At 44.2% G+C, this 25,601-nt stretch overlaps 1 protein-coding gene across 1 annotated transcript in view; it reads right to left on the bottom strand.

Annotated features, from left to right (window-relative positions):
* Nucleotides 1-25,601, bottom strand: part of GALNT16 (polypeptide N-acetylgalactosaminyltransferase 16) — a 222,629-nt gene that overhangs the window by 76,013 nt on the left and 121,015 nt on the right. The window contains exon 2 of the mRNA XM_015413290.1: nucleotides 290-465. Coding sequence (XP_015268776.1) covers nucleotides 290-465 — 176 coding nt within the window. The remainder of the gene's footprint in view (nucleotides 1-289; nucleotides 466-25,601) is intronic.

Below are 25,601 nucleotides of genomic sequence, written 5' to 3' on the forward strand. Positions count from 1 at the left end.
GCCACCAATAACTCATAATATTCAGGTTTAACTATAAGAACAGGCATCAGAAAGAATTACCTGGAGTTTGCCTGCCATTAGTGGGCACCTGGTAAGCCTATTCTTGTGGGATGTGCTGCAGTAGCCTTATTTGCATGCTAGAAAAACAGTTGATATAGAGACAAAAAGGTGTTTTTTATGAAAGCATCCAGAAACAGCTTTTCTCTTTCTGTGTTATCACAACGCAAATGTCTCAACAACTGGCAATGATATTCCAACACAAGACAATCATTGCAGTATGACACGATACCTGTAATGCCTGGTGTCTCGAATGGGTCGGTCACTGCTCAGTTTGTCACTTTCCAATTGGTTGAATGCATGCTGCCGGTAAGGGTCTTCTCCGACCTTCAGCAGCTTGGACGACACATAGGCCTTCTCATCGAAACCCCGTAGGCCATTTTTTTCTGCTTGTGGTGGCCTAGATACCTGAAAGAAAGACAAAAGTCAGTCCTATGGGGAAGAGGGCTTTGTAGGACATACATGCACGTGTAACCACTTCCTATAGAACAGCCACTATGATAAAGTGATGACTGCAAGGATTTATTGGAAGAGGGTAATGCCTGGAAAAACATCTTTACAGCCCAGTGATTATAAGAAGCCTAGAAACTTGTTCTTGCCATAAAAAAATAGGATGACATTTCTTATTGTATTCTAGTAATTGGCTAGAGTCCGATCGTAAACAGGTAGACACAGATACGTTTAACTGATTCAAGTGGGGCTTATTCCAAATACATATCCTTAACATGTATTCCTTTCATATTGGCTTTTTGGCTTCTGAAGGCAAATGGATTTTTTAAAGGTTTCACACACCATTGATTTAGGACATGTAGCAAGCATTTAGGCAGTGGCAAACCTAGCTTATTCAGTGCCTGGGGCAGATAATTTTCTAATACCCCCCTCCTCTTTTTTTGCCATCAAGTCACAGCTGACTTATGGCCATCCTATATGGTTTTCAAAGCAAGAGATGTTTGGAGCTGGTTTGCCATTGCCTGCCTCCATGTTGGCTCTGCTTAGCTTCTGATATCTAATGAGATCAGGCTATCCTGGGGCTATCCAGGCTAGGGGCCCTCTTCTATTATGACAAAATTATTTTCGGTAATAATCATAAAATAAAACAAACAATAATAATGGCCATAAAATATATTTAGGTGGGTAGCCATGTTGGTCTGAAGCAGCAGAACAAAGTCTGGTCTTAAAGATGCCACTGGACCCACACTTTGTTTCAATGGCCATTAAAGAAACACAGACAGTGAAAATTTTATTTTAAACTTCCTATATATAATCATGCCAGTAAAAAAAATTCAAATTTGAACACACTATATAGCATGGATCATGACCTGTGTATATTGGAGTTAGAATTCCCAAGAATCCAAGAATAGACACAGAGACTGGGTAGCTAAAATAATGATTTCTTTACTAAATATTCTCAAGTGTACAAACAATAATCAAACATTCACACAGACAATACAGAATTAAGAAAGCAGAGGTGATTGATAGCTAATAGAGAGGTCAGTTATGGGGTGATACTACCTGTCCAGATATCCATGAAGAAAGGATTATGGCCTAAACCCAGAGGTTTAGGGGTGGACTGCCAGTTGGCATCAGGGCAGAGGCACACACTCTGAGGCCATGTGCCTGACAGATATAGACATTGGAAAGCAATGCAGACCAATGGAAGGCCTTGGGGGCTGGTCTCAGGTGAAGACAATGGATTACCGGGGCCAATCAGGTGTCCCAGGGGGTGCAGTTGTCAGGAGGGTTATGGCCTGATGTGACCAATGAGCTTCTAGAGAGGCAGAGTCTGGATATAATGAGATTAAGCCAGGTGTTTGATGGTTGGGCTGGGGGTGTACATTGTGGAACAATAGAGTGGTCTGGCGTTTCCCTGGTGTCAAACAAAAGAAGTGATGCTTCTTAATGTGTGGCAGGATGAACCTGAATGGGTGATTAATGTTTACCTTGAAAGATCTGGGATAGGTGTAAGAATGCAGGTATCTTAGACAAATATATGGAGATAGAAATGAGAGGATTATTCCAAAGGTATTCCCTGACATATAAGTGCAACAGGAGAGGGGGATGGAAACATGCAGCATACTTCATTCATGACAATAGCACAGACCAGAGGCTTTTTGTCCCTCCCTGCCTGTACATTTGACAGACAAAAGACTAGCCATTTGGTCAATAGATGATGCCTGAGGCAAGGGCAGAGACTTGCCCATTCTAGTCCTTTTTGGACTGAGCTGACAGGATAGACATGGGGGGGGTGCTTGCATAGAGGGCGCTTGGCAGTGCAACCAGCCTGGAGAATTCTCTTTGGCTTCAGTTTTCTCGCCAAGATGTGGTTCTTCTAGACTCCCAGCAAAAGCCGCTGTTTAAACCAAGCCTGGCTTCATAGGGCGCTGCTTGTGGAGGTTCAGAGGTCGTTCTGGGGTCTCTCTCTCTTGGGAAAGACCACCCCAGGTTCAGGGCTGAAGACGCTTGCAACACAAGGAAAATAAAATAAAAGAGAAAGGCTAGATTCAGGGCAACACAAGGAAAAGAAAAGAAGAGAAAGGCTAGATTCAGGGCTGAAGATGCTGGCAACACAAGGAAAAGAAAAGAGAAAGGCTAGATTACTGGAGAAAACCTGCAGGCTGGCCATTACTGTAGCAGCTATCAGCATGCTGGCTTGGTTGTATGATCTTGGAGAAAGGGAAGTGTAGCTGATCCTACAGTGCTTTTTGCTATTCTCAGACTTCCATGTACCCCAGTGGCTGCAGCCTGAACTGCATTTTAAAAACAAAAAGTAAGATGTTTGGCTGGACACAGCATGAGCCTGGCTTCAAGGGACCCCTTCAAAGGCCCTCCTCAAGCTGTGCCTGGGGTAGACCACACCCACCGTGCCGCCCTTGATATGCCACTGCATTTAGGGCATGTAACATGTTGCATTCATGTGGGGGGAGGAAATCTAAAACAATGTGAATTAAAATAAGATGCCCAGTTAATAACCTATTAATGTGCTCCTCTCGTCATAAGGTAGCTTTATTCCTATTGCTTTTTGGAAATAAAATGACTGTTAGTAAGTCACCAGGTCATTAAAGTTTGAAGCAGGAAAAACAGTGTCTCCTGAAGGGATCATCAGCTCCGCCTTCTGGCTAAACATCTCCAAAAAGGCTCATGAAGACGCTTCACCAGACATAATTGTCAAGTTTAAACAGCTACAGACAAAAAATAAACTTTTTCCAATCGCAAGAGACAAGCAAGGACTGAATCTGGAGGACACGATTGTATATCTGTTTCCTGACATTCCAGCGGAGGTAATTAATGCAAGAGACGTCTCAGGGAAACAGCGAAAACCCTCAGAGAAAAAGGAATTCAGTACAGATGGCTGCCTCTGGGACATTTAGTCATCAATGTGGAAAATAAAATGTTCATAGCTTTTAATGAAATTACAGGGAAAAATTTAGTAGATGCAGTAACTTAATTAAGGAATGGAAGTGTCTGAATTGAGATAGTATGTTTGGTAGCAGAGTGGTAGAAAGTAATTCATAAAGTAAGTTAGAGTTAGTATGTTAGTATATAGACTAAGTTAGAGTTAATAGATAGGATAAGTGCGAATTATAATAAAGGAAAATAGACAAGAGGAATGGAATTGTTAAACCAATGGCATAGCAAGGAGGGGAAGTGTTAAGATATGTATAAAATATATGGATACATATACACTCAATAAAATATTAATCAAAAAATAAATAAAGTTTGAAGCAACCAGACAATCTGAAGCAGTGTCCTCTGACTCATGAAAGCTCATACTGAAATAAATGTTAGTCTTTAATGTGTCACTGGACTGTATCGGCAGCACTACTACATGTGCTCTTTCTGACATGTATCCTTAAGACACAGGTGGACTCTAACTTGGGTTCAGATCACTTGCCCAGAAAAGCAACCAGTGTGGGGGAAATTAAGCTTAATGTCAGGGGAAAGCCACTTCCCACTTCTACAGGCTGGCTAGCTTGGAAAACTGACACATTCACCAATTGGGGCAGCTGTCATGTGGTTTAGGAATCTTTACCTAGATAGTGGGCAAGCAAGCTCAAAGTGCCTTTATTAAGCTACCAGTAACCACACACACACACACACAAATTGGGATGCACAAACTGAAAGGCACTTAGGCACAGGAATAGTGAAATGGTTGTGTCCAATAGGATGTGTGTACGAAAAGCTGAATGGAAGGAGAGAGGGAAAAAAGTCAAGCCACCGGCCAAGCAAGATTGCTGAGGTGGGAAATGGTCATGAAGAGCAGGAGGAGAGTGGGAGACTGAAAGAAAGGGAAAGAAGAAAGAGAGTTTTGAAGTGAGGAATGTGAAGTGAGTCAAGGATAAGCATCTGTAGATTTCCTGGCTCTGACTGAATTGGGGGGGGCCACTTTCCTGGAGGGCAACAAAGGTGATTGCATCCAGACAAAGGAATTCCCCTGGGTATGCAAAGGGGCCCAGCAGGGTAAAGGCGTCACCCATGCCTGAAGCAGGCTGATAGGAGACACTGAGGAGGGTCAATAAGAGTGATAAAGCCCACCTGGTGGCTTCACGGTAATTATAGCATTTACACTCAGGAGGACCTGCATTTGCTGATGAAATTACATTGATAGACCAAGGTTGGCACCCAGCTCTGCAAGGCCTGCAGCAATGGGCAGACATGCAGTTATCTGTTCAGTAGGTCAATCTCCCACCCATGGTGTTGGCCACTCATTAGCTTATCCTGACTGTCATGACTTTACCTTCTCCAAAGCAAGGCACTGCTAACTCCTAAAATGGCTGCCAAAATGCAAGTTTAGCCAAGATCGAGTTGGGGCTGACTGAACACATCTAGTTAGGGGGTCCCTGGTAATAGTAGCCACAGCAGCTAGGAGGAAACTACACAGCTACTGTTCCCAAGTGGAAAACACCAAAATGTTAGGCGCTATAAAGTGTGATTGATGTTATATTAATGAAAGTTTTCTAGGAGGCACTGAAACAAAGCAGTGTGTGCAAATGACAAATAAAATATTTGTTAAAATGGCAGAAAAAGCCATTTTCGAACCTCCTGTTAACTGCTCACTCACCCACACAGAAGAGAGGAGGAAGGAAGTGTATGAAATACTCCCCAGTGAACAGCCATGAGGAATTCATCCTATTTTGATTCACCAGATAATACAGAATCACATATTTTCTTCCAGCTCTATGCGTCCCAAAGTCTCCCCCCACTTCAACACATTTAAAAATAGCTTATTTTCCAAATGGGTGTTCTACAACTGACAGTTCAGCAGAGGATAATGGAACTGTTCCATTTAAAAACTGTTCATGTGGACGTAGGAGGACAAGAGACGTGAACAGCTTAACAGTTTTTATCCTTTCCAATATACTGAAGGTTGGTTTTTTGGTTTGGTTTCTTTTCATTTCTTTTGCTGTGGGACTGATAATATATGCTTCAATTTTTCCTCAAACAATACAACCTAGTTCAGAGGAGGGGGACCCTGTCAGGTTTCAGAGGCCAGAGAGTTATGGGCTATAGACTAAAGTTATGGGCTATAACTGCCTTATCACCAAGTAGTGATTCACATCCAGTTCTTTATATATTCTCCTCATGGAGCTGTGACTCCTTCACCTTTGATTTATTTTATCACATTTGTAATCTGCCTTTCCTTCAGGGAGCTCAGGGCAGTGTGGGGGCTTATCTCATATCCTTACAGTATTGTTTTGTTGGATAGACTGGGGGCCAAACTAGATATGACAGTGGGAGATCCTTGAATGAATTCCTGGCTATTCTTTTTTACTTTAAATTAGAGCTGTGAGGAGCTCTGATTTGGACTTTGGTCCAGGAATGGGAAACATTTAACTCCTTGTTTTCATTCCAACAGGCCTAGAGTGATTCAGATTGCAAACAAGGTGCGGGGCAAAAGCATTTTCTGCTCCTCACACCCTGAGTCAAGGTTCTCCACGGTTTAGTTTAAAAAATAGTGTGTGGGGGGGAGGGGGGTCAGTGATGAGCTTTCTCATCATCATGTCTAGTTTGGTCCTGAGATACAATGATGGGCCAGTCACAGGGATACCAACTCCAGTTTGGGAAATCCCTGGAGATTTGGGGGTGGAGCCTGGGGATGGTGGAATTCGGGGAGAGAAGAAAACTTAGCAGAGTTACAGTACAATAGAGTCCAAAGCTGCCCTTTCTTCCAGGGGAACTGATCTCTGTAATCTGGAGATCAGTTGGGATTCCAGGCCCCACTGGGAGCTTGGTAACCATATGCCCAGATGAAAATCAAGTCTGAGTGGGAATTTAAAGTCAGGGCTTCCTGTTTTATCCCATTATTCCTCCAAGGAACTTAGGGTTTCACCCATCCCTCCTCCATACGCTTTAAACAACCAATAAGCAGGGGTGTTCTTATCCATAGGGCAGCTATGGCAGCTGTCCTGGTTCCTGTACTGCTGGGGGGGTTCTGCTGGAGGGCACCTGACTGCCCTGCTGCTACATTGCCATTGCTGCCAGCCTCTCTGCTGTCTCTGGTAGGAATGGGCACAAACCGCATTTTTACATGAACCACAAACTGAACCATGAATCTACACAAACCAATATGCCAGTTCACAAACTGAACTGGTTTGTATAGGTTTGTGAGCCATTTAAAGCAGGGGTGTCAAACTCATTTGTTATGTGGGCTGGATCTGACATAAATGAGACCTTGTTGGGCTGGGCCATGTGTGTCATAAAATGTAATGCCAGGTAGCGGAGATAAAAACTTCATAAAGGACACAAACACAAAAGATTTTTTTAACTTAAAATAAAAACATGCTTAAAACATTAGCACTCTTACAATATTTTATTTAACAGTGTCTGATAACTGACACCTCTTGCTCTGAATTATTGCATCAAAATGTCTGTGCTATTGCAATCTTGAGTATGCTGTTCAGGTGTGTATCTGTAAGCGGCAAACCTTCAATGATGCAGCAGCAGCAGAACTGGGCCGCATATTTGACACCCCGATTTAAAGTTTAAACACCTGCTTTCTGCTCCCCCCTCAAAGCAGTGGGGAGCAGGTCAGGAGGGTTTAAATGGCTGGGAGCCATTTAACCCTCCAGTTTTGCTCCCTGCCTCTTTGAAGCAGGGGGAAGCAAAACTGAGCCATTTAACCCTTTGGGTTTGCTCCCCCCACTTCTAAGCAGCGGGGAGAAAAACCAGAAGGTTAAATAGCTCAGTTTTGCTCCCCCTTGCTTTGAAGCAACAGGAAGCAAACAACCCTGTGGTTTTGCTACCCCCTCCACTTTGAGGCAGCATGGAGCAAAACCACAGGGTTAAATCTGGGAGTAAAGTGCCTCCCAGGGACACTTTACCCCCTCTTTTCTGCTGGCCATTGAAAGCTGCCGCCAGTACACAGTAGGGGGTGAAGTGCCCCATGGGAGGCATTTCACTCCCTGATTTCTGCTGGCTTGAAGCCATTTACACCCGCCAGATCTGCTTCCTGCCACTTTAAGGGGGGGGGAACAGAAGTGGAGGATTTAAGTGGCTCCATGGACTGATTGCTGGCACACAGCAGGCACACAGAGGCAGTTTCTAGGTATCAGAATTTGTAAAGCAATTCCTGGCTCAGGCATCAAAATACAGTTCCAAGGTTCAGGCACAGGCTAGGCAACACTCACAGCTTCAAGTCCAAAGGGAAACCCAAGAACAAGGAGACAAAGGTACAGGCCAGGGACAGAGATGAAGAAGTCAAACCAGAGCACAGGCAGCAAGGTCAGTACCTAATGGATGAGTTGCTTCCACACAGCCACTCCTTTTTCTGTTGCTTTTAAGCACCACACCCCTCAACAGCCTGTATTGCATAATGCACATGCTGACTGCCTCAGTCCTGCTCCTGCAAGCACTCATCCTCCCTGTTGGTGCAAGGCTAGTGCTGTGCTGCTAGGCATGCACTGTACCTTCTGTCTTGAAGGTCTCTTCTCATCTTCCTCCAACAGTGTTTCCAAGGCTCTGGTGATGGGGGGGTCTGTGTGAACTGACCAGCAATTGCTCTCTGTTGCCAGCCCAGGGCTGGGAGGCTGAGGAATCAGTGTGCTGGTTCTTGGCTGAGGATCTATGTGTGGCCTCTGAGAGACTGCCTCCACCTGTAGCACCTCTGTCGCTGGCTGGCTCTGCTGCTGGCTACCTCTTCCTCAGAGAAGACTTCTGCGTCTCTTTGCTCTGCAGGACATGGCTGGTCCACAATACTCTGAGCTGTTTAAACCTTCCGGATCTGCTCCCTGCTGCTTTGGGGGGGAGCAGAACTGGAGGCTTTAAATGGTGGGGAGCAGAACCAGAGGATTTAAATGGCTGAGCCATTTTATGAAGAGCAGAAAGCAGGGGTTTAAATGGCTTGGAGCCATTAAACCCCCAGTTTTCTGCTCTTCACAAACCGCCTCAAACTGCATCAAAGTTCATGGATGTTCCAATGTTCACAAACATGGGCTCCCGAACATTAGTTTGTGAGTCTGTTTATGCCCATCCCTAGTCTCTGAAGTCATAGTGAGTGGTGGCGGCTTCAGGACAACAGCCAAGGCAATCAGCTGTAAGTGCCCCCTCTGACTACCTTAAAGCTGCCAGCATCTTCACTGAACCTTCCCACACCCACACCAATGCTCCCTCTAGGCTGTGGAGTTTTGTGAGCAAAAATTCTATTTTGTGAGCTACTGACATTAAAGTTGCAAGTGAGTAATTTGGCTACTGCATAAATTAGTTTGCTCTGGAACCATCCTTCCTGAGCTAAGACAAAAATGTGTGAGACGGAGGCTAAAATAGTGTGAGCTAGCTCACACTAACTCAGCTTAGGGGGAGCACTGACCCACACCCAGTGATCAGGTGGTCTGGGAATCAAAAACAGCTATGGAAAAGGCCCCAGGAAAAGGAGGAAAAGGCGACTCCAGTGTTGCTGGGACCACTAGCTCAAAGTGGTGGCTGCTCATGCCTCCTGCCCACCAGCTCGCCTTGTACTGCTGTCTCTTGTAAATCTATGACAATACTTAACCAGGTCATCTATTTGTTGGCTGATGGTACTTGACTAACATTACCTGCTTTAAAGAATCTTGGCACCTACATTATTCATTATCCTTTAGATCAGGTCCTACTTTGAAGACATTAGTCCATCACTCAAAATTTAAATTTCAGAGCTATCTTGTCTATTTCTCTAGAAAAGAGGATTCACACAAGCAAACACAGTGGAACCAGCATCAGTGGGAAAGCAGAGATGGGTTATATTTAATTGGATACAAAATTAATAAAACCCAGTATTTTTCTTTGGGGAAGAGGATTATTGATTTTTCAGAAATTTGAGGGTCATTTCCCACCATAGATAATCTCAGGGTAAATTCAAATAACCAAATGGCCAGAAAGATATTTAGGGGCTGGCTGAAATTACTTTGTGAATTCTCTGTAGGCTGCCTTTTATGAGGTAAATTATATTAACAGTTACTAGTACACTCCCCCCCACACACCTTCTAGAGGTTTACAGTGAAGGTATACTTCACCTTTCCTTGCTAAGGTGATTCAGAAGGAATAAACTCATGAAAACCAAGGTGTCCAGAGGTGTCATGGAAAGTCACTGGGTGATCCTGAGCCAGTCTCTCTCTGGCTGTGATCGGACGTGCAGTTTGATCCGTTGCCATTGCCATTCCCTTATGGATTTAAAATGCACAATCTGTCTGTCGTGCCCCAGTCGTCTGTGTCCCATCCCCCCCCCCTTTACTGCATGTTTATTTGATACCTGTGAAAGTCCAGTCCTTTTAGGTTGAGCTGGTTTCAAACTGGATTTCCTGTTGTCTGATCACTCTGTTGCACATACAGGCCATCAGGCAGGTCTAACTGGTCTCTTGTTTTTCAGCCGCCATTTTTTTTACTAGTTAGCGAAATGCACATAACCACATATTTGCACCTCTCTCTCTCTCCCCCTCTCCCACAGGGGCTGCTTTGAACTTTGTTTTCTTCATAAAAACTTTCAAAGAAAGACACCCCTGTACTTCAGCTTTTTTCTGTCCTTTGGGAAGGGGTAAATTGAAAAGTTTAGAGAGGGAGACTACATGTCTCAGCAGGTTGACCAGCGCTTGTGCGTATGCCCAGAGGACAAACTTTTTTAAAATGGCCAATGGCCCCATGAATTACATATTCCAGAAGGCATATCAGCACTTGTGGGCATGCTCAAGGGAGAACTATTTTAAAAAATAGCGGACAGCAACACTCCTTGGCTGCCGGGTCTGATATGCGTCTGATCAATCAAGAACAGGGTAAAAGCACTTTGAAGAGTGCTAAAAGGGGTGAGTTTGATCAGTATTCTCTGTTCCAAAATACCCTGGATAAATTAGAGGCGGGGCAACAGTGGATTAAAATGCATGTCTAGCTGCAGCCTCTCCCTCCCTCCCTCCCTCCCTCCCTCCCTCTCAGCCTAATATATCACACAGGGCTGTTGTGTGGATAAAATAGAGGAGGGGAGAACCATGTTGTAAACTGCTTTGGGTCTCTACTGGGGAGAAAAGCAAGGTATAAATATCTAAATAAATAAATAGTGGACCCAAAGCACGCTTGATGATAGCTTGCTTACAAAATAGAGATACACATTTAAAACACAAAAGCCTACCGGTGAGTTGGGAGGAAGAAGGATCCCAGCTGAGCATCATTGTTAGGAAGTTTAGAAGGAACTAGTTGACAGGCTTTTTTACAGCCTCCTCCAAGCAGGGAAGTGCCCAAGACTTGGCAGCATAGAGTCAAATTTACAAAGTCTGGGTTAGGTACTCTACCCTACCTTCGGAACTCAAGTGACGAGTGCATATTAGAGGAAGGGAGAACCTGTAATAGATTATACCTGAATTCAAACATAACACTGAACACAAATGCTGCCTGCAGGATACAACCATTGTATGGCCACTGCATTTTGAAGAAATATGAAAATTATGGGGGGAAGGCAGGCATTGCCATAGGAAAGCCAAACCCCAAGCTTCAGAGCGCACACAGAATGGTAGCATTGATTGGAGTACATAACAGCAAATGAATCTGAGATGAGGCAAGGTAATGAACATTGGAAGGAACAAATTCTGAACTAATTATCCATAAAGATGGATTCCAAATTAAGCATGAACCCCGAGGGCCAAACTAGACTGCAGGGCTGTATTACTGCTTTCTCTTCAGTTTCACTGATTATTGACTTACATTCAGCCTTTTAAAACCTTACTTTGTGATAGTATTTACTGTCAATCCGTGAATGCCTCCTAATTTTCTTTTGTAGCCTAGAATTCAAAGTGAAAGTTATTACATAACTTCTACAGAAGAATCAGGCTATTTGGCTGATTATTTGCTGTATGGAAAGTCATCCAGGGCCAAAATCTCAGGATCAAAGTAGACATTACACAACCAACGCAACTATAGTCTTTCTTTAAAAAAAACACAAAATGTAGTTACAGGTTTCAGAGGAGGACGGGCTGGGGAAAAGAAACTACTGGATGAGAAAGTATTTTCCCTCCAGCTGCTTTCTCATTCAAAAGAGGGATCCCCTCAAAGATGAAAAGGAATCTTGATGAATAATCTCGGATGTAAAATGGCAGGAGTTCCCAAGTCTTGGGCCACACCAGAGGAAGACCTGCCTTTGGTGCTCACATACTTTAGTTCTCCCAATGGAAGCACACAGAGCAGGAGCTCTGAAAACAACCTAGCAGGTAGGTTAATATGGTACCACTGTCCCAGATAGGGTTGGCCAAGCAACCAACAGGAGTTGGGGAGGGCATGGTGGGTGCCAAGTGGTGCATGCACTGCAAAGTCACTTCCAGGAAAAAATGAAAGTCACATTTAGGAATGGCTGCAAACCCTGTGGTAAAACCTGTGGTAAAACTAGTTTTCCCAGGAAGTGATGTCATGCCACATACAATGCCTGCATTTGTTCAAATTTCTCTCCCAGTGCTGCTCAGAGCAACTCTAATTCCAGACCATGTAGGATTGCAGGTAACAACCATACCTGTATGCTGTAGTGGTTAGAGTGTTAGACTAAGATCTACCAGGTCAAGGTTGAAATCCCTACTCTGCCATGAGAGCATGCTGAGCAACCTTGGGCCAGTCACACACACTCAGCCAAACTTACCTCACAGGTTTATTGTGAGGATTAAATGGAGAAGAGGAAAATTATGTGGGCTGTTTTAGTGCCATTGGGGAGATAAGTAACATAAATAAAATTTTGAATTGTGTTGGGAAGCAAACTGGTAGTCCGTGCAGATTTTTTAAGTCTGGTGAGATATACCTCATGCCAAGCAACCAACCTCACTGCTGTGTTTTGAACCAAATATAGCTTTCAATCAGTCTTCAAAGGCAGCCCCATGTAGAGTACATTGCTGTAGTCCAACCTGAATGCCATCTATGTATGGACAAATGTGTTGCTAAGTCATATCTTTTAAGGAAGGGCTGCAACTAGCAAGCCAGCTGAAGCTGGTTAAAGGAAGTATGTACTACAGAAGAAATCTGTACCTAAATCTGTAGTCCCAAGCAGGGGTCATATCCTGCGGGAGCGCACAGGAGCAGAGCTCCGGCAGTAAGGAGCCCAGGGGGCAGGCACATGCAACAAGCCCCGCCCCTTGCTCCCTCTCAGCAGCCTTCAGTTGGCCCACGAGGAGCAAGAAGCAGCCAGGTAAGTTGCAGAGCCCCCCCCCCCGGCCCACCTTTAGGTACAAGCTCTCCCTCCTCTGTGAGGACAGATCTGCACGTCCCCCTCCCCCAATAGCTAGCAATCCAAAACAGTCCAGTGGAGCCTGAGCGGTGGGTGTTGCCTTCTGACACACTTCCGGTGATTTAAGAGGGTGTGGCATATGCAAATAAGTTATACTAATAAGTTATGCTAATGAGTTCCTACACCTCTTTTTCTACGAAATGACCCCTGTCCCAGGTCTAAGAAGACCCCAAAGCTGTGCCCCTGATCTTTAAATGGAAGTGCAGTCCAGAACAGGTTGACTCAGCAAACCCCTAACTGGACATACTATCAACCAGCATTTAAAAATGTGAGCCCCGTTACAATTTAAAGTGGTACAGTCCATTCTAACTCCTCATTCTGCTACATGTGCAAGACAGTCCTTAAATAGATCCTAAGCTAAGCCATATCCGAAGAAGAGCTGGTTTTTATACTCTACTTTTCTCTACCCTAAGAAGTCTCAAAGTGGCTTACAATCTCCTTCCTTTCCTCTTCCCACAACAGGCACCTTGTGAGGTAGGTGGGGCTGAGAGAGTTCTGAGAGAACTGTAGTTGGCCCAAGGCCACCCTGCTGGCTTCAGGTGGAGAAGGGGAGAATCAAACCCAGTTCTCCATATTAGAGTCCACAGCTCTTAACCACTACACCACGCTGGCGCCCTCCTGAAACCGCTATCCACATGGTTGTTTTAGTTTCAAAAAACACTAAAATTAATACATGTACTATGCAGTGCCTCTTAGACTCTGAGGTGAAGGTTTGTGCAAATAATCAGAAAAAAGCTTTTTAAATAAAAGGCTAAATGAGCTATTTTAATGTCAATAGCCTTTCTAAGACAGTACAGGTAGGTAAGGCTTGCCATTTATCTGCCTCCAGAGGTGAACCCCTGCCCTCAGCCCCAATCCTCTGGTCTTTGGCCATGGTCAGACATGCCTTTAAATCCAACTCAGCTGTGAATGCCTGATGGATCTAAAGGGCATGATCAGACAGCAACATCTGGGAAAGGTCCCACAGCCATCTGCACCCCGTGCTGCCCCACGACAGAAGCGGAGTTAAAAGACACCGGGGAAAGTCCGGTCCTAATGTTTGCCAATGGGCTACAGACGGACTTTCCCCTGTCTGATCACTTAAGCACACTCTCATGCTGTTGGGATGGTCTGCTCATTCCATCCTGACTCAGTGCAGTTTCCCCCCCCGCTTAGCAGTATGCACGTAACCGCATACTCCATGAGGAACCCATAGAGCGGAGGTGTGATTCCTCATTTATGCACATGGGAAACAAAAGGCCCCCCCCAAACCCCACTCACCCGAACGTGCCATCTGATCAGGCAGTATCGGGTTGAGCCCACAGCTACAAAGGATGTGTGATCATGCAACGCCGTGTCAATTTCCACTGGAGGAAATAGGCTCGCTTCCCCTCGGCACCAAATGGCATGTCTGACCATGACCTTTGAGAAACTGAGGAGTGGTAGAACAACAATGCTGGAAAATAGCCTCCACAATGATGCTACAGGAATTTCCCCATATCTCTATGGTCTTTACCACAGAGATTAGGGGAAATTCCTAGAGTGTCACTCAGATGTGAATTCATCTGCCACTCTACCTTCCTAAGGCAACACCCTCAAAATCTCCTGGCATTTGATGATGCAGTGCTGACAACCCTACATGTGGGTAGAATGAATTGCAGGGGAAGGGGTCTGGTTAAAACTGTGAATGCTTATTTGAATATATGCAAAGAACTTTCAAGCATACAAGTGCATGCACATCTCTGTCCTATCAATTGGGAATCCTGAATAAAGCATCCAGGACAGAGCTATGTATGAGCAAAGGTACTATGCATGCCTTTAAATGAATGCACACAGATTGGTGACAGCACCTGTACCCACTCATTTATTCTGTCAGCACAGGGTACCTGAAAAGTGCTATGTTGGAAGCTAGTTATCCTCTTACCTTGAATATAAGATAATTAGGATGCATTCATAGACTTGGAGAAAAAAATGACAAATGCAAAGGAAGATTTAAAATGTTAACTTTTGAAAAAGAACAAGACAATAGTCAGTGAAATTGGGGGCAGGAGGGATAAGTACAGGGGTGGCCAAACTGCGGCTCTTTCACACATATTGTGCAGCTCCCAGCAGGGGTGCTTGGGAAACGAAGGGGAGGCATGCCTCCCCATCAGTCTTCCCTTCCTCAGCCAGTGTTCTCCTCCATGGGTAGGCTTGGGGGGGGGAGCAGAGAAAGAAAGCAGCTTTAACTTTAAATGCATTCTCAAAGGCCACTCCCCCCCACTAGCTGGCTTGGAGAAAGCTTTTGTGTCTTTAAATCCCTGCTCCAAGCTAAGCCAGCTTGGAGGATGCATTTAAAGTTGCTTTCTTTCTACCTCTCCCTCCCCCATCTATTTGCTTTCTTTCCATCTTTCTTTCTCTTTTCCTTCCATTCTTCCTCCCTCCCCGTCCCTCCCCCATCTATTTGCTTTCTTTCCATCTTTCTTTCTCTTTTCCTTCCATTCTTCCTCCCTCCCCGTCCCTCCCCCATCTATTTGCTTTCTTTCCATCTTTCTTTCTCTTTTCCTTCCATTCTTCCTCCCTCCCCGTCCCTCCCCCATCTATTTGCTTTCTTTCCATCTTTCTTTCTCTTTTCCTTCCATTCTTCCTCCCTCCCCGTCCCTCCCCCATCTATTTGCTTTCTCTCTCTCTGTCTGCCTCTTTCTCTCTTTTTTCCCACCTATTTCATTCTTTCTTTCCATTTCTCTCCCTCTCTTTCTCTCTTTTAGACAAATAAATATCATTAGCAAACCAATAAATATCATTGGACAAATAAATATCATTCTCAGTATCCCTTTTGTTTTTGTTTTGGCAGTCTCATTTAATGTTAATAAAAAGCAAATTTGCATATTTTTGAATAAAAACCCTGTGTGTAATATTTGTTCATGTCTTGTGTCTCTCAAAGGATTTTCGGTTTTGGGGTGTGGTACAGATTTTCAGACATTCTTAACACAGCTGAGTTTCCAGCATTACACAGGAATTAAAGAATTATTCCACTTTCCACACCCCAAAACCAAGAATCCTTTAACATTTCTATCGTTACTGGATTTAATCTCAAACAAATGAAAACAGATTAGGCCAACATTCTTTTAAATGTTTGGTGCATATTCCCATCTTCGACCAACAGTTGGGTTTCTCTCTTCCAAGGCTGAGACACAAGCAAAGTCTTTCACTCTCTAGGAACAGAGATGGCTAAATGTTTTCCTGGTAGTGGCAGTGGTAACAACTCTCTTGGAACCATTTAACTTAAGGATAAATTGCTACATCTAATTCAGCCTGAAACTGCAGCTCTTGCATTATTACTACCATTTAAATAAAATAACATTTGGAGTGGCTTTCAGCCAAAATTGTTTTCGAGCATCATGTGCTCTCAGCTGATCACATAGCTTTTTATATTCTAAGCATCATGAAAAACTTGAAGCTTCTAATGAAACCAATGGGAACTCTATTATTTCAGAAGAAACAGGAATGGGATGAGTGGACAGGCTAAATCCCAAGTTAGTAGCAGTAGGAAAACCAATGGAAATACAAATTAGAATGAGCCCACTTTTATCTTATCTCTGGTTAAACCAAACAGTCTCTGGCTGAACTCCTCATTTCACTGACGTGAGAATATAGCTGAACTCCCTCTACACAATTTTCTGCCATTAAAGTTTGTGTAGCCCTACAGCTCCCTTACAGGGAGCCTTTATCCAGAAAACCTAAAGCCAATTTCATGTTAGTGCTTTACTTCTACAAGTTCTACCAGAAGCACCTTTAGTATCATGGGGAACAAGTTTCAAAATGGTAGCTTGGGAACTCAGCATTTATTTATTATTAAATTATTATTTCTTGCTTCCTCAATCCTCAAGTCCAAAGTAGCTTACAATATCCAGATAGCAAAGAAAATGCAATAATATACTAGATGAGACTAGATAAAGCAAGAGCATTAACTTGCAAAAGGCCAGCAATGGGTTGCCAGCTCCAGGTTGGGAAATACCTGGAGATTTGTGGGGTCGAGCCTGAGAAGAGTGGGATTTGGGGAGGAGTGGGACTTTAGTGGGGTAAAATATTATAGGGTTCACCTTCCAAAGCAGCCATTCTCTCCAGGGGAACTGATTGCTTTCCATCTTTGAATGCTATCAGGCTGTGCCGAATTGACTGTGGAGTATATGTTCCTTGTTGATGAATACATAGACTATATCCCGGACGGGAGACCAGGAGGTTATCACCCAGGCTACTCCTGTGGGAGGCTTGAAAAGATTTGCTCATTGTTTCACTCAATACAGAATTACTGTTTCTGTAATAGCAACTGAGGAAGAACGTTTAAGGAGACAAGGGAAGTAAACCGGGACCTTTTATCGCTGTTACTGGCATCTTTACTCCTCACTGTTGATGTTCTTTTTCCTCACTGTGATTGTTATGTCTTCATGTAATTACTCTGTATGGTTATTAATAGTGGTTAGTTAAGGTTATTGTCCCCCAGTTTATAGGATGTTCTAGCTATTTCTTCAATTGGTCGTTTAACTACATCCTATTGGATTAGTTGGCAACTGGAATCCTGTAACTTTGTGAATCTATTCGTATTGATGTTATAATTGACTAAAGTGTTGTATTATTTTCAATAGAAGTTTCAGTTGTTAATTTTTACTGGTATAACTTTCATATCGTGTGAGAGTCTTTGGTGGGCAGCCCTCCTTTGGAGTCTTCTTAATTGGTCACACCACCTGGAGGTTGGCAACCCTAGGCCAGCATCATCACTAAAACCATGGCAAGAAGAAATGCTAGGGTTGCTGGCTGCAGCTTGGGAAATTACTGAAGATTTGGGGGCAGTGCCTGGGGAGGGGAGGGTCTGGGAGGGAGCTCAGAGGGGATGTGATTCCATACTGTTGCCCTCCAATGCAGCCATTTCCTCCAGGGGAACTGGTCCCTGTAAGCCTAACCCATGACGCTGCAGGAGGGCTGGTGTGGCACCCCTCCATACCTTAGAGACACTGGCTCCCTGGGCAGTGGCCTAGGTATGTCTGGTGGGCAGGCCACCCCTGAATCCTTCAGCCACACAAAACCAAATACTGCCTGCTATAGTATAAAAAAGAGTGAGAGTCCAGTAGTGCCTTAAAGACGAACAAACAAAAATTTTGCTATAGTATAAAATGCTGAAGCCACATCTTTTCAAGGCAGGCAAGCCAGCCTGCTCTGACCTGACTCACAATGCCTGTTCGAAGTATAAATGTACATAGACGAAGCCTGGAAGGGGAGACAGTACATGGATTTGAGCACCACTACCTTGCCTAGCTAGCCTACTCTATTAGCCACTTTCCTGTAGGGTGTAACCATATGATCTGCAAAGCAAGTTTCATCCCATCAGCCACAGACAGATATTCATTTCCTGAATGCTTTCCAGTTCCCCAGGGCAGAAAATCACTGAGTTTTCTATCACATCCCCCACAAGCCACCAGATACAGAACTGGAATTCTTGACTTCCAAAATTATTATTGCCACCTGCTTAATGTGGCTGGGTTGCCCTGGCAACTGGTAGGAGGGTTGGGGCCAGAGGCATCATCGCCAGCATGACAACGTCACTTCCAGGGGAAACCCAGAAGTGATGATGTGTAGTTCTAGCAATCAGCGGAAACTCGGTGGTGTTTCTGGTGATTCCTAGATCTACCTGCCATCACTACTGGGGTTTTCCCCAGAAGTGAAATTGTCACACTGTTACTGCCAGCTCCCCTCCCCCACTTCCTCTTGGAGCAGCAGCTGGCAACAGAAGCTCAGGCAGGGGGTTCTCCACCCCCACCAAGAACTTGGCAGCCCTAAAGTCTGCGTACACAGCTGCATGCAACAAAACTCTTTTTTGTTATGCCACTACCAGCAATCCACTTTTCTCCCTTTCCCACAATAAAACTCAGGGGCGCCCAATGAAGTTGATGTGCAGTAGACTCAGGATGGACAAAAGGAAGTACTCCTGTTTGGTGTAGTGGTTAAGAGCGCAGACTCTAATAGGGGAGAACCGGGTTTGATTCCCCACTCTTCCAAATGCAGCTGCTGGTGTGACCTTGGGTCAGTCATAAGTTCTTTCAGAGCCATTCTCTGAAGAGCAGTTCTGGAAAGAGCTCTCTTAGCCCCACCTATGTTACAGGGCGTTTGTTGTGGGGAGGGGAAGGGAAAGGAGATTTCAAACCACTCTGAGACTCCTTTGGGTAGTGAAGGGTGGGGTATAAATTCAACCACCTCCTCCTCTCAGTCAGTGATTAAAATGTGGAATTCACTGCCAGAGGATGTAGTGATGGCTTTAAAAGGGGAATAAAACTCATGGAGGATAGGTCCATCAGTGGCTACTAGCCATGATGTCCAAAGGGAACTTCCATGTTTAGAGGCAGTGAACTTCTGAATACCAGTTCTAGGAGGCAACATCAGGGGAAGGCTTTGGTCTCTAAGCCTTCTTGTTGGCCACTGTATGAGACACAGTGTTGGACTAGATGGACCACTGGTCTGATCCAGCAACTCTCTTCTTTTGTTGCAATATTGCCTCAAGGTAGATATTTATGTTAGGTCACAACTGTTGCTTTTACTTAAAAGCTTGGATACTATTTTTAGCCTCAGTATCACCTTAACAACAGCCTATTGTTCTCCTCCTTGAGGAGTTTCTCCCTACCACTCTCTGTACCACACAAGAGCTTTTGCATCAGAGATGGGACTTAGTTAAAAAGGGCACACAGCCTGTCCAGCCCCCATGTGGAGCCACTATGGGCCCTCCAATTCATGGAGGATGGCACCAATATGATAGAAGATGGCAACTCCTTTTTGCATTTGTTAGCCACTACAGAATGCTGTAATTACTGAAGCACAGGGTTGCCAGCCTTCTGGTGGGGCGTGGAGATTTCCCAGAATTACAACTAATCTCCAAAATACACAGATCAGTTCCCCATGAGAAAATGGCTGCTATGGCATTATACCCTGATGAGGTCCCTCCCCAAACCCCACCCTCTCCAGGTTCCACCCCCAAATCTCCAGGAATTACCCAATTTGGAGTTGGCAATCCTACTCAAGCACCATAACAACCAGCGTAGGTGAAGAAAAAAGAGGCTGCCCATTATTGTTAGAAAACCCAGCTGTGATTACCAAGGGAACCTACAAAGCTCATATCTGTGCATTATTTCTGTATTCACAAACTGACATTTGCTCATTCACTAGAAATGAAGATGAGCTTTAAAAATAGCCAGAAGGTAAGGCTCGTTTTGAGCCATCCCATAAACCAATAAGAGCAGTTTCAGGACTAATTTCTTCAATTGACACAAACCTAAATTGTTGTCTAAGAGAAACTTCATCAACACAAATCTCTTCCACTCTGTCTCACATGAGCCTGAGAAAGGGGGGAAACAGTGCATGTAGGGAGTGTAATTATATGATATGGACAAAACAGAAGCAAAGTAGTAATTATCCTGAGAATAGTGGTAGTGACACCAGAAATAAAAGGTAAAGGTCAAAAGACTGAACTATGCACAAAGTTTAAACCTTTCCACAGGTTACATTAGCATTATCATGCAATTTTAGTACCACAGTGAGATTTGCCCACATTTGCTCTAGGTTTAGATATAAAGGCTCCCCTCCACAAGCCAATATTTTCATTCATCTCAACTGCTGTAGGTTATTCACTTTTTTAGGATTCCACACAGCAACCCCATTTTCTGTTCATTGTATATACTTGTGCTGCCTTATTCCTGCTTGGGCTGATAGCATCAGTGCCCATTATCTCCTTACCACTGTGCAGAGTAAAGATCATTTTCAGTTACTAACATCCAGAAAACTGCTGTGTGCAAAGCCTGAAGCCATAAATGTATAATTTTTAAGATGTTTGAATGAACTTGCCACTTTCTTCAAATGGGATGCTCAATCTTACCAGTTGTGTAAAAAGAAAGGTACAAGAAGGATGCAATAAAAGCTTTCACATATGCAAGAAGCTGTCATATCCTAGGATGATAAGAGATGTTCTCCGGTTACTGAGAATTGGACATGGGATACAGACTGATAAGAGAAAGATGGAGGTTAAAGATCGGAAACAACATTCACATCATATCAAAGCAATAACTAGACAATGGAATTATAATCAGGGCTGTGCATACACCAACTAAGCTGAAAGAACAGATACTCGATGAACAAGGAAACCAAATGTGATTTGAGGGCTGTTATCAACAGTCACACTGCCGAGGTACCCCAATGCAGAAAGGCTGTGAATAGAATGGGCTTTCCCCTAACATACATTTCCTTCTAGAAATGCCATATGAATGAGAAAGAAGGTCTTTATGGATTATGGCTGCCTCCACACAGCAACAATTCTCCATTGCACATTCACTGCCACTGCAAGGGCAAGGTTAGGAAAGACAGTGCCTGTGTCCATGCAGGACTTACTACCACTACTTCTTTTGGACATCCCCCTCTGGCCACTGTTCCCTCCACTTGTACCACTGGAGGTTTCTTCCTGCTTAAAAAAAATGAGCAAAAGTGTTGTTATAGGGAATGGAATTTCTTTTTCCAATTTTTTAAAAAAGATATAGCATTGATTCCTCTTACTCTCTTTTTTTCTCTTTTAAAAGAGAGATTTATCTTTACATTTTTCTTTTATTTCTTTTTGTAGAGAAATGTACCCTTTTTTAACTTTAGCTTTTGTGCCTGTTTTATGTTATACACCACAGGATGGTGCTCTAACAGGAGTGCACAGGGTTGAGGAGTGTTGGAAGTTCCAGATGTGATGTCCCCTGTCAAACCTCCAGACTGAGTGGCAAGAGAGACTAGATAGTTAGACAGGCACACTGACCTTTCTTCCTGTATCTACTCTTCTGCCACTATCCTCTTTGAAATGCAGATTGTGTTCTCAGGGATCAATTTCCCCTTCCTCCTTCCTCTCTCTCTCTCTCTGGATGAGGACATGTTCTCTACCTGCACGGACCAGAGAGGGACATGTGGTCCTCTCTTGGCACCATGAGGCAGATGGGCCTCTTGCCATCCACTTCCATCCTTTAGCTTGTAAGTTAGTAATCTATCAGTCTCTGCTCTTTCCTATCCAAAGTGTACTTCTCAAATAAAGAGAGAAGTACTTCTCTTCTAAACTTGCAATGTGGCTCTGTGTAGCTTTGTAAGCTGAGTAACCTGGTAAAGTGACGCTCCTGCATTTATAGCTTTATTTAAGTACTCTGCTAACTAATAGTGATTGGACTAACCATACCAGTTAGCCTCAAAAGGGAGCCCATCCCACACTTACCAAGGCCAGCAGCTGGGAGGTGCAACTACCTGCCACCCAGCAGGGCCAGTGACGTGGTTCTGCCCCACTACACCCCAAGGAGAAGCTGGCAAGCTCTGGAATAGCAACAGTGCTCAAAAGGCCAATAGAGCACCATGGCTCCTTTAAGGAATCACACCTAATAGCTGGGCCTGTTGGCAGCTGGCCAGCAGGTCCAGAAGCTGACCAGGGGAATTCCTCTCTGAGGGATGAAGCCAAACTCCCATCTCAGCTCAAGGGAATGCTCACTCCCACAGGATTTTCCTGGGATTTCCTGGATGGGTAAGGCTTCAGGAGCACCTTCAAAAGGAAAGTCAACTAAAGGCCAGGGTGGACATGCCAGGGCTTTCTCTGCTAGGCTGTGGAGAGACCCAGCATGGGAGAGAAAGGACATAGGGTGAGTTAACCCCCTTCTCTCCCAGTAGTAAGCCCACAAAGACCTCTGACAAAGGACACTGGAGGGTGCCCAAGTTCAAGAGTTTAACCTGCAGTCCCAGCTTCTGACAAGGAAAATAGGAAGGTTTGGAAAGACACTGCCTGTCTCTGAGCATCTTCAGAGAGAGCCTGAAATTTCGCACAGCCCCCCTTTCTGCTCCTCCTCTCTTTGAATTTCTCTTTGATCAATACAGAACTGATTAGAAGCTGACTCCAAATTCTGAAAAAGAAATGGATTGCTGGGTTCAGGAAGGAAGTGTGTAAAGGATGTGAGGCTCCTCTCTTGTCGGTGCCACCTCCTGGCCCTCAGCCATCTCCATGGCCAGCTCCGCAGCAAAATTCTCAAGCAGCCCAGTCACTTCCTTTAGGTTGGCAGATTTCCTGCATGCAATTCAGTACATGCCTGGGGCAAAATCCCCTGCAGGAGCTGCTCAAGAACAACCTGCCCCACAATCTTTTTCTCTGCTGCATAACGGACTTCAGCCACCAAAAGAAGCATCTTGAAGTGCCCTTGGCTGGTTAACCTTCTTATAGGTGATAGCCCTGAATTTCTGTCTGTAAGAGTCCAGAATGAGTTCATAACAGTCCGGGATGGTCTCCTTTACACCTATACACCTCCATACCAGGCAACAAGATGCAGAGGTGCTGCTTCAACATTAATAGAAGAGGGAATTGCAGCAGGTTCTGCTCTCTTCATCCCTGTGTGACAAGCTGCCCTTGCCAATCTTCCCTCTTCTGCTTAGCTATTCAAGGCACTCAAGAACCTGTCGCTTTACGAATCTGACCAGCCTATAGTGACAACCCATTTTTCCAAATAATGTAACCAAATTGTTCTTCCCACAACACAGTCTCTTAAAATGAAAGCTCTCTCAAAATAAAAGTGGATGAATGATCAACATGTATTGTGAACCTGCCTCCCAACAAATCCTATCAATATAAATGCAGCGCACTGGGTTACTCCATGATTGATGAGATTCTCAAAGACAGCAGCATCTTTATAACAAAAGACATGGTAAAGGGAATAAAGCATGATCTAAAATGCACCTTTTGACAGCACCACTATAACTTGAAAAATTCAATATTTATTGTCTTGCCTTCCAGATCTACTGTCCTGATGTGCTAGTGAAGCCAGCCACATTTCACTGAGCCCACAATTGTGAATTCAGAAGATGTACAAGCTGAGATGCTGCATATGAACAAGACACAGCATCAGGATAAGTGTGGATAGGAGTTGGGGTGCTTTAGACAGAATAGAAACTGAATCCAGACTTTAATGATTGGGAAATTAGCTGAGTAGTTCACTAAAATCCACAAATGCATGAACTGTGGGTGCCCTTTTCATCAATTTTCACTTAGCAATAAGGGTAGGGCTGCAGAAGATTAATAACATCACAGTAACACCCTTATGATTTGTATTCCACTTTCATGCATCAAATACTGCCTCAGAGATCCTTGTGTATACATTTTTCTAGCATCCCATAGCATTCCAAGCCACAGCAATTGGTAATTGTTTTCTGCAGACCAAGGTGAACAGAAATGCTACAGCATTGTTGGCATTAACTTTGACGATTGGTAGCATTGCTTCCAAAGGGAAGATGCAAACATGAACAAATACAAAAATATTTTACTTCATAATAATTTAGTGTTTATACACACACAAACATGTATGCATATATATGTGCACATATACACACACAAATGGGGGACCGACAAGAACTTGCAGGGGCAACTTACTTTCTCCTGAGTCCCCCTCCCCACACTATTTCCTCTTTCCCTCCTCCTGCAGCCCCAGTATCTTCAACCTTCCTTGCTTCCTTCTCTTCTTTTCACCCATCAACCAACCTACTGTCAGAGTCTTGCAGCAATCAGTTCTCAACAATGTTCCTTCAAGAAGGTTTAAGTTTAATGAGTACAGTACGTAAGAACATAAGAGAAGCCAATGTTGGATCAGGCCAATGGCCCATCTAGTCCAACTCTCTGTCACACAGTGGCCAAAAATACCAGGTGCCATCAGGAGGTCCATCAGTGGGGCCAGGACACTAGAAGCCTTTCCACTGTTGCCCCCCCCCCCCAAGCACCTGACCCAGCCTGTGAGTTCCTAACTATACCTTGTGGCTAGTAGCCACTGATCGACCTCTGCTCCATATGTTTATCCAGTTCCCTCTTGAAGCTGTCCATGCTTGTAGCCACCACTACCTCCTATGGCAGTGAATTCCATGTATTAATCACTCTGGGTGAAGAAGTACTTCCTTTTATCTGTTCTAACCCGACCGCTCAGCAATGTCATGTATTGTGAGAAAGGGAGAAAAGTTCTTCTTTCTCGACCTGCTCTATCCCATGCATAATCTTATAAACCTCGATCATGTCACCCTTCAGCTGCAGTTTCTCCAAGCTAAAGAGCCCCAAGTGCTTTAACTTTTCTTCATAGGGAAAGTGTTCCAACCCTTTTATCATTCTAGTTCCCCTTTCTGCACTTTTTCCAATGCTATAATATCCTTTTTGAGGTGTGGTGACCAGAACTGTACACAGTACTCCATATGAGGATATACCATCGATTTATACAGGGGCATTATGACACTGGCTGATTTGTTTTCAATTCCCTTCCTAATAATCCCCGGCATAGCATTGGCCTTTTTTTATTGCAGTCACACACTGTCTTGACATTTCAGTGAGTTATCTACTACGACTCCAAGATCTCTCTCTTGGTCAGTCTCTGCCAGTTCAGACCCCATCAACATGTATTTATAGTTAGGATTTTTGGCTCCAATGTGCATCACTTTGCACTTGGCCACATTGAACCACATTTGCCACGTTGACGCCCACTCGCCCATCCTCAACAAATCCCTTTGGAGTGCCTCACAATTCTCCCTGGTTCTCACACCCTGAACAACTTCGTTTATTTAGCAAATTTATCTAGCCACTTCACTGCTTACTCCCAACTCCAAATCATTAATAAACAAGTTAAAAAGCATCGGACCGAGTACTGATCCCTGCGGTACCCCACTGCTTACCACCCTCCACTGAGAAAATTTCCCATTTATACTCACTCTCTGTTTCCTATTAATTGGCCACTTTTTGATCCACAAAAGGACTTGTCCTTTTAGCCCGTGACTATTGAGCTTACCTAGGAGCCTTTGA

Source organism: Gekko japonicus, unplaced genomic scaffold, assembly GCF_001447785.1.
Source record: "Gekko japonicus isolate JY-2015 unplaced genomic scaffold, Gekko_japonicus_V1.1 scaffold32, whole genome shotgun sequence".
NCBI classification, from domain to species: domain Eukaryota; kingdom Metazoa; phylum Chordata; class Lepidosauria; order Squamata; family Gekkonidae; genus Gekko; species Gekko japonicus.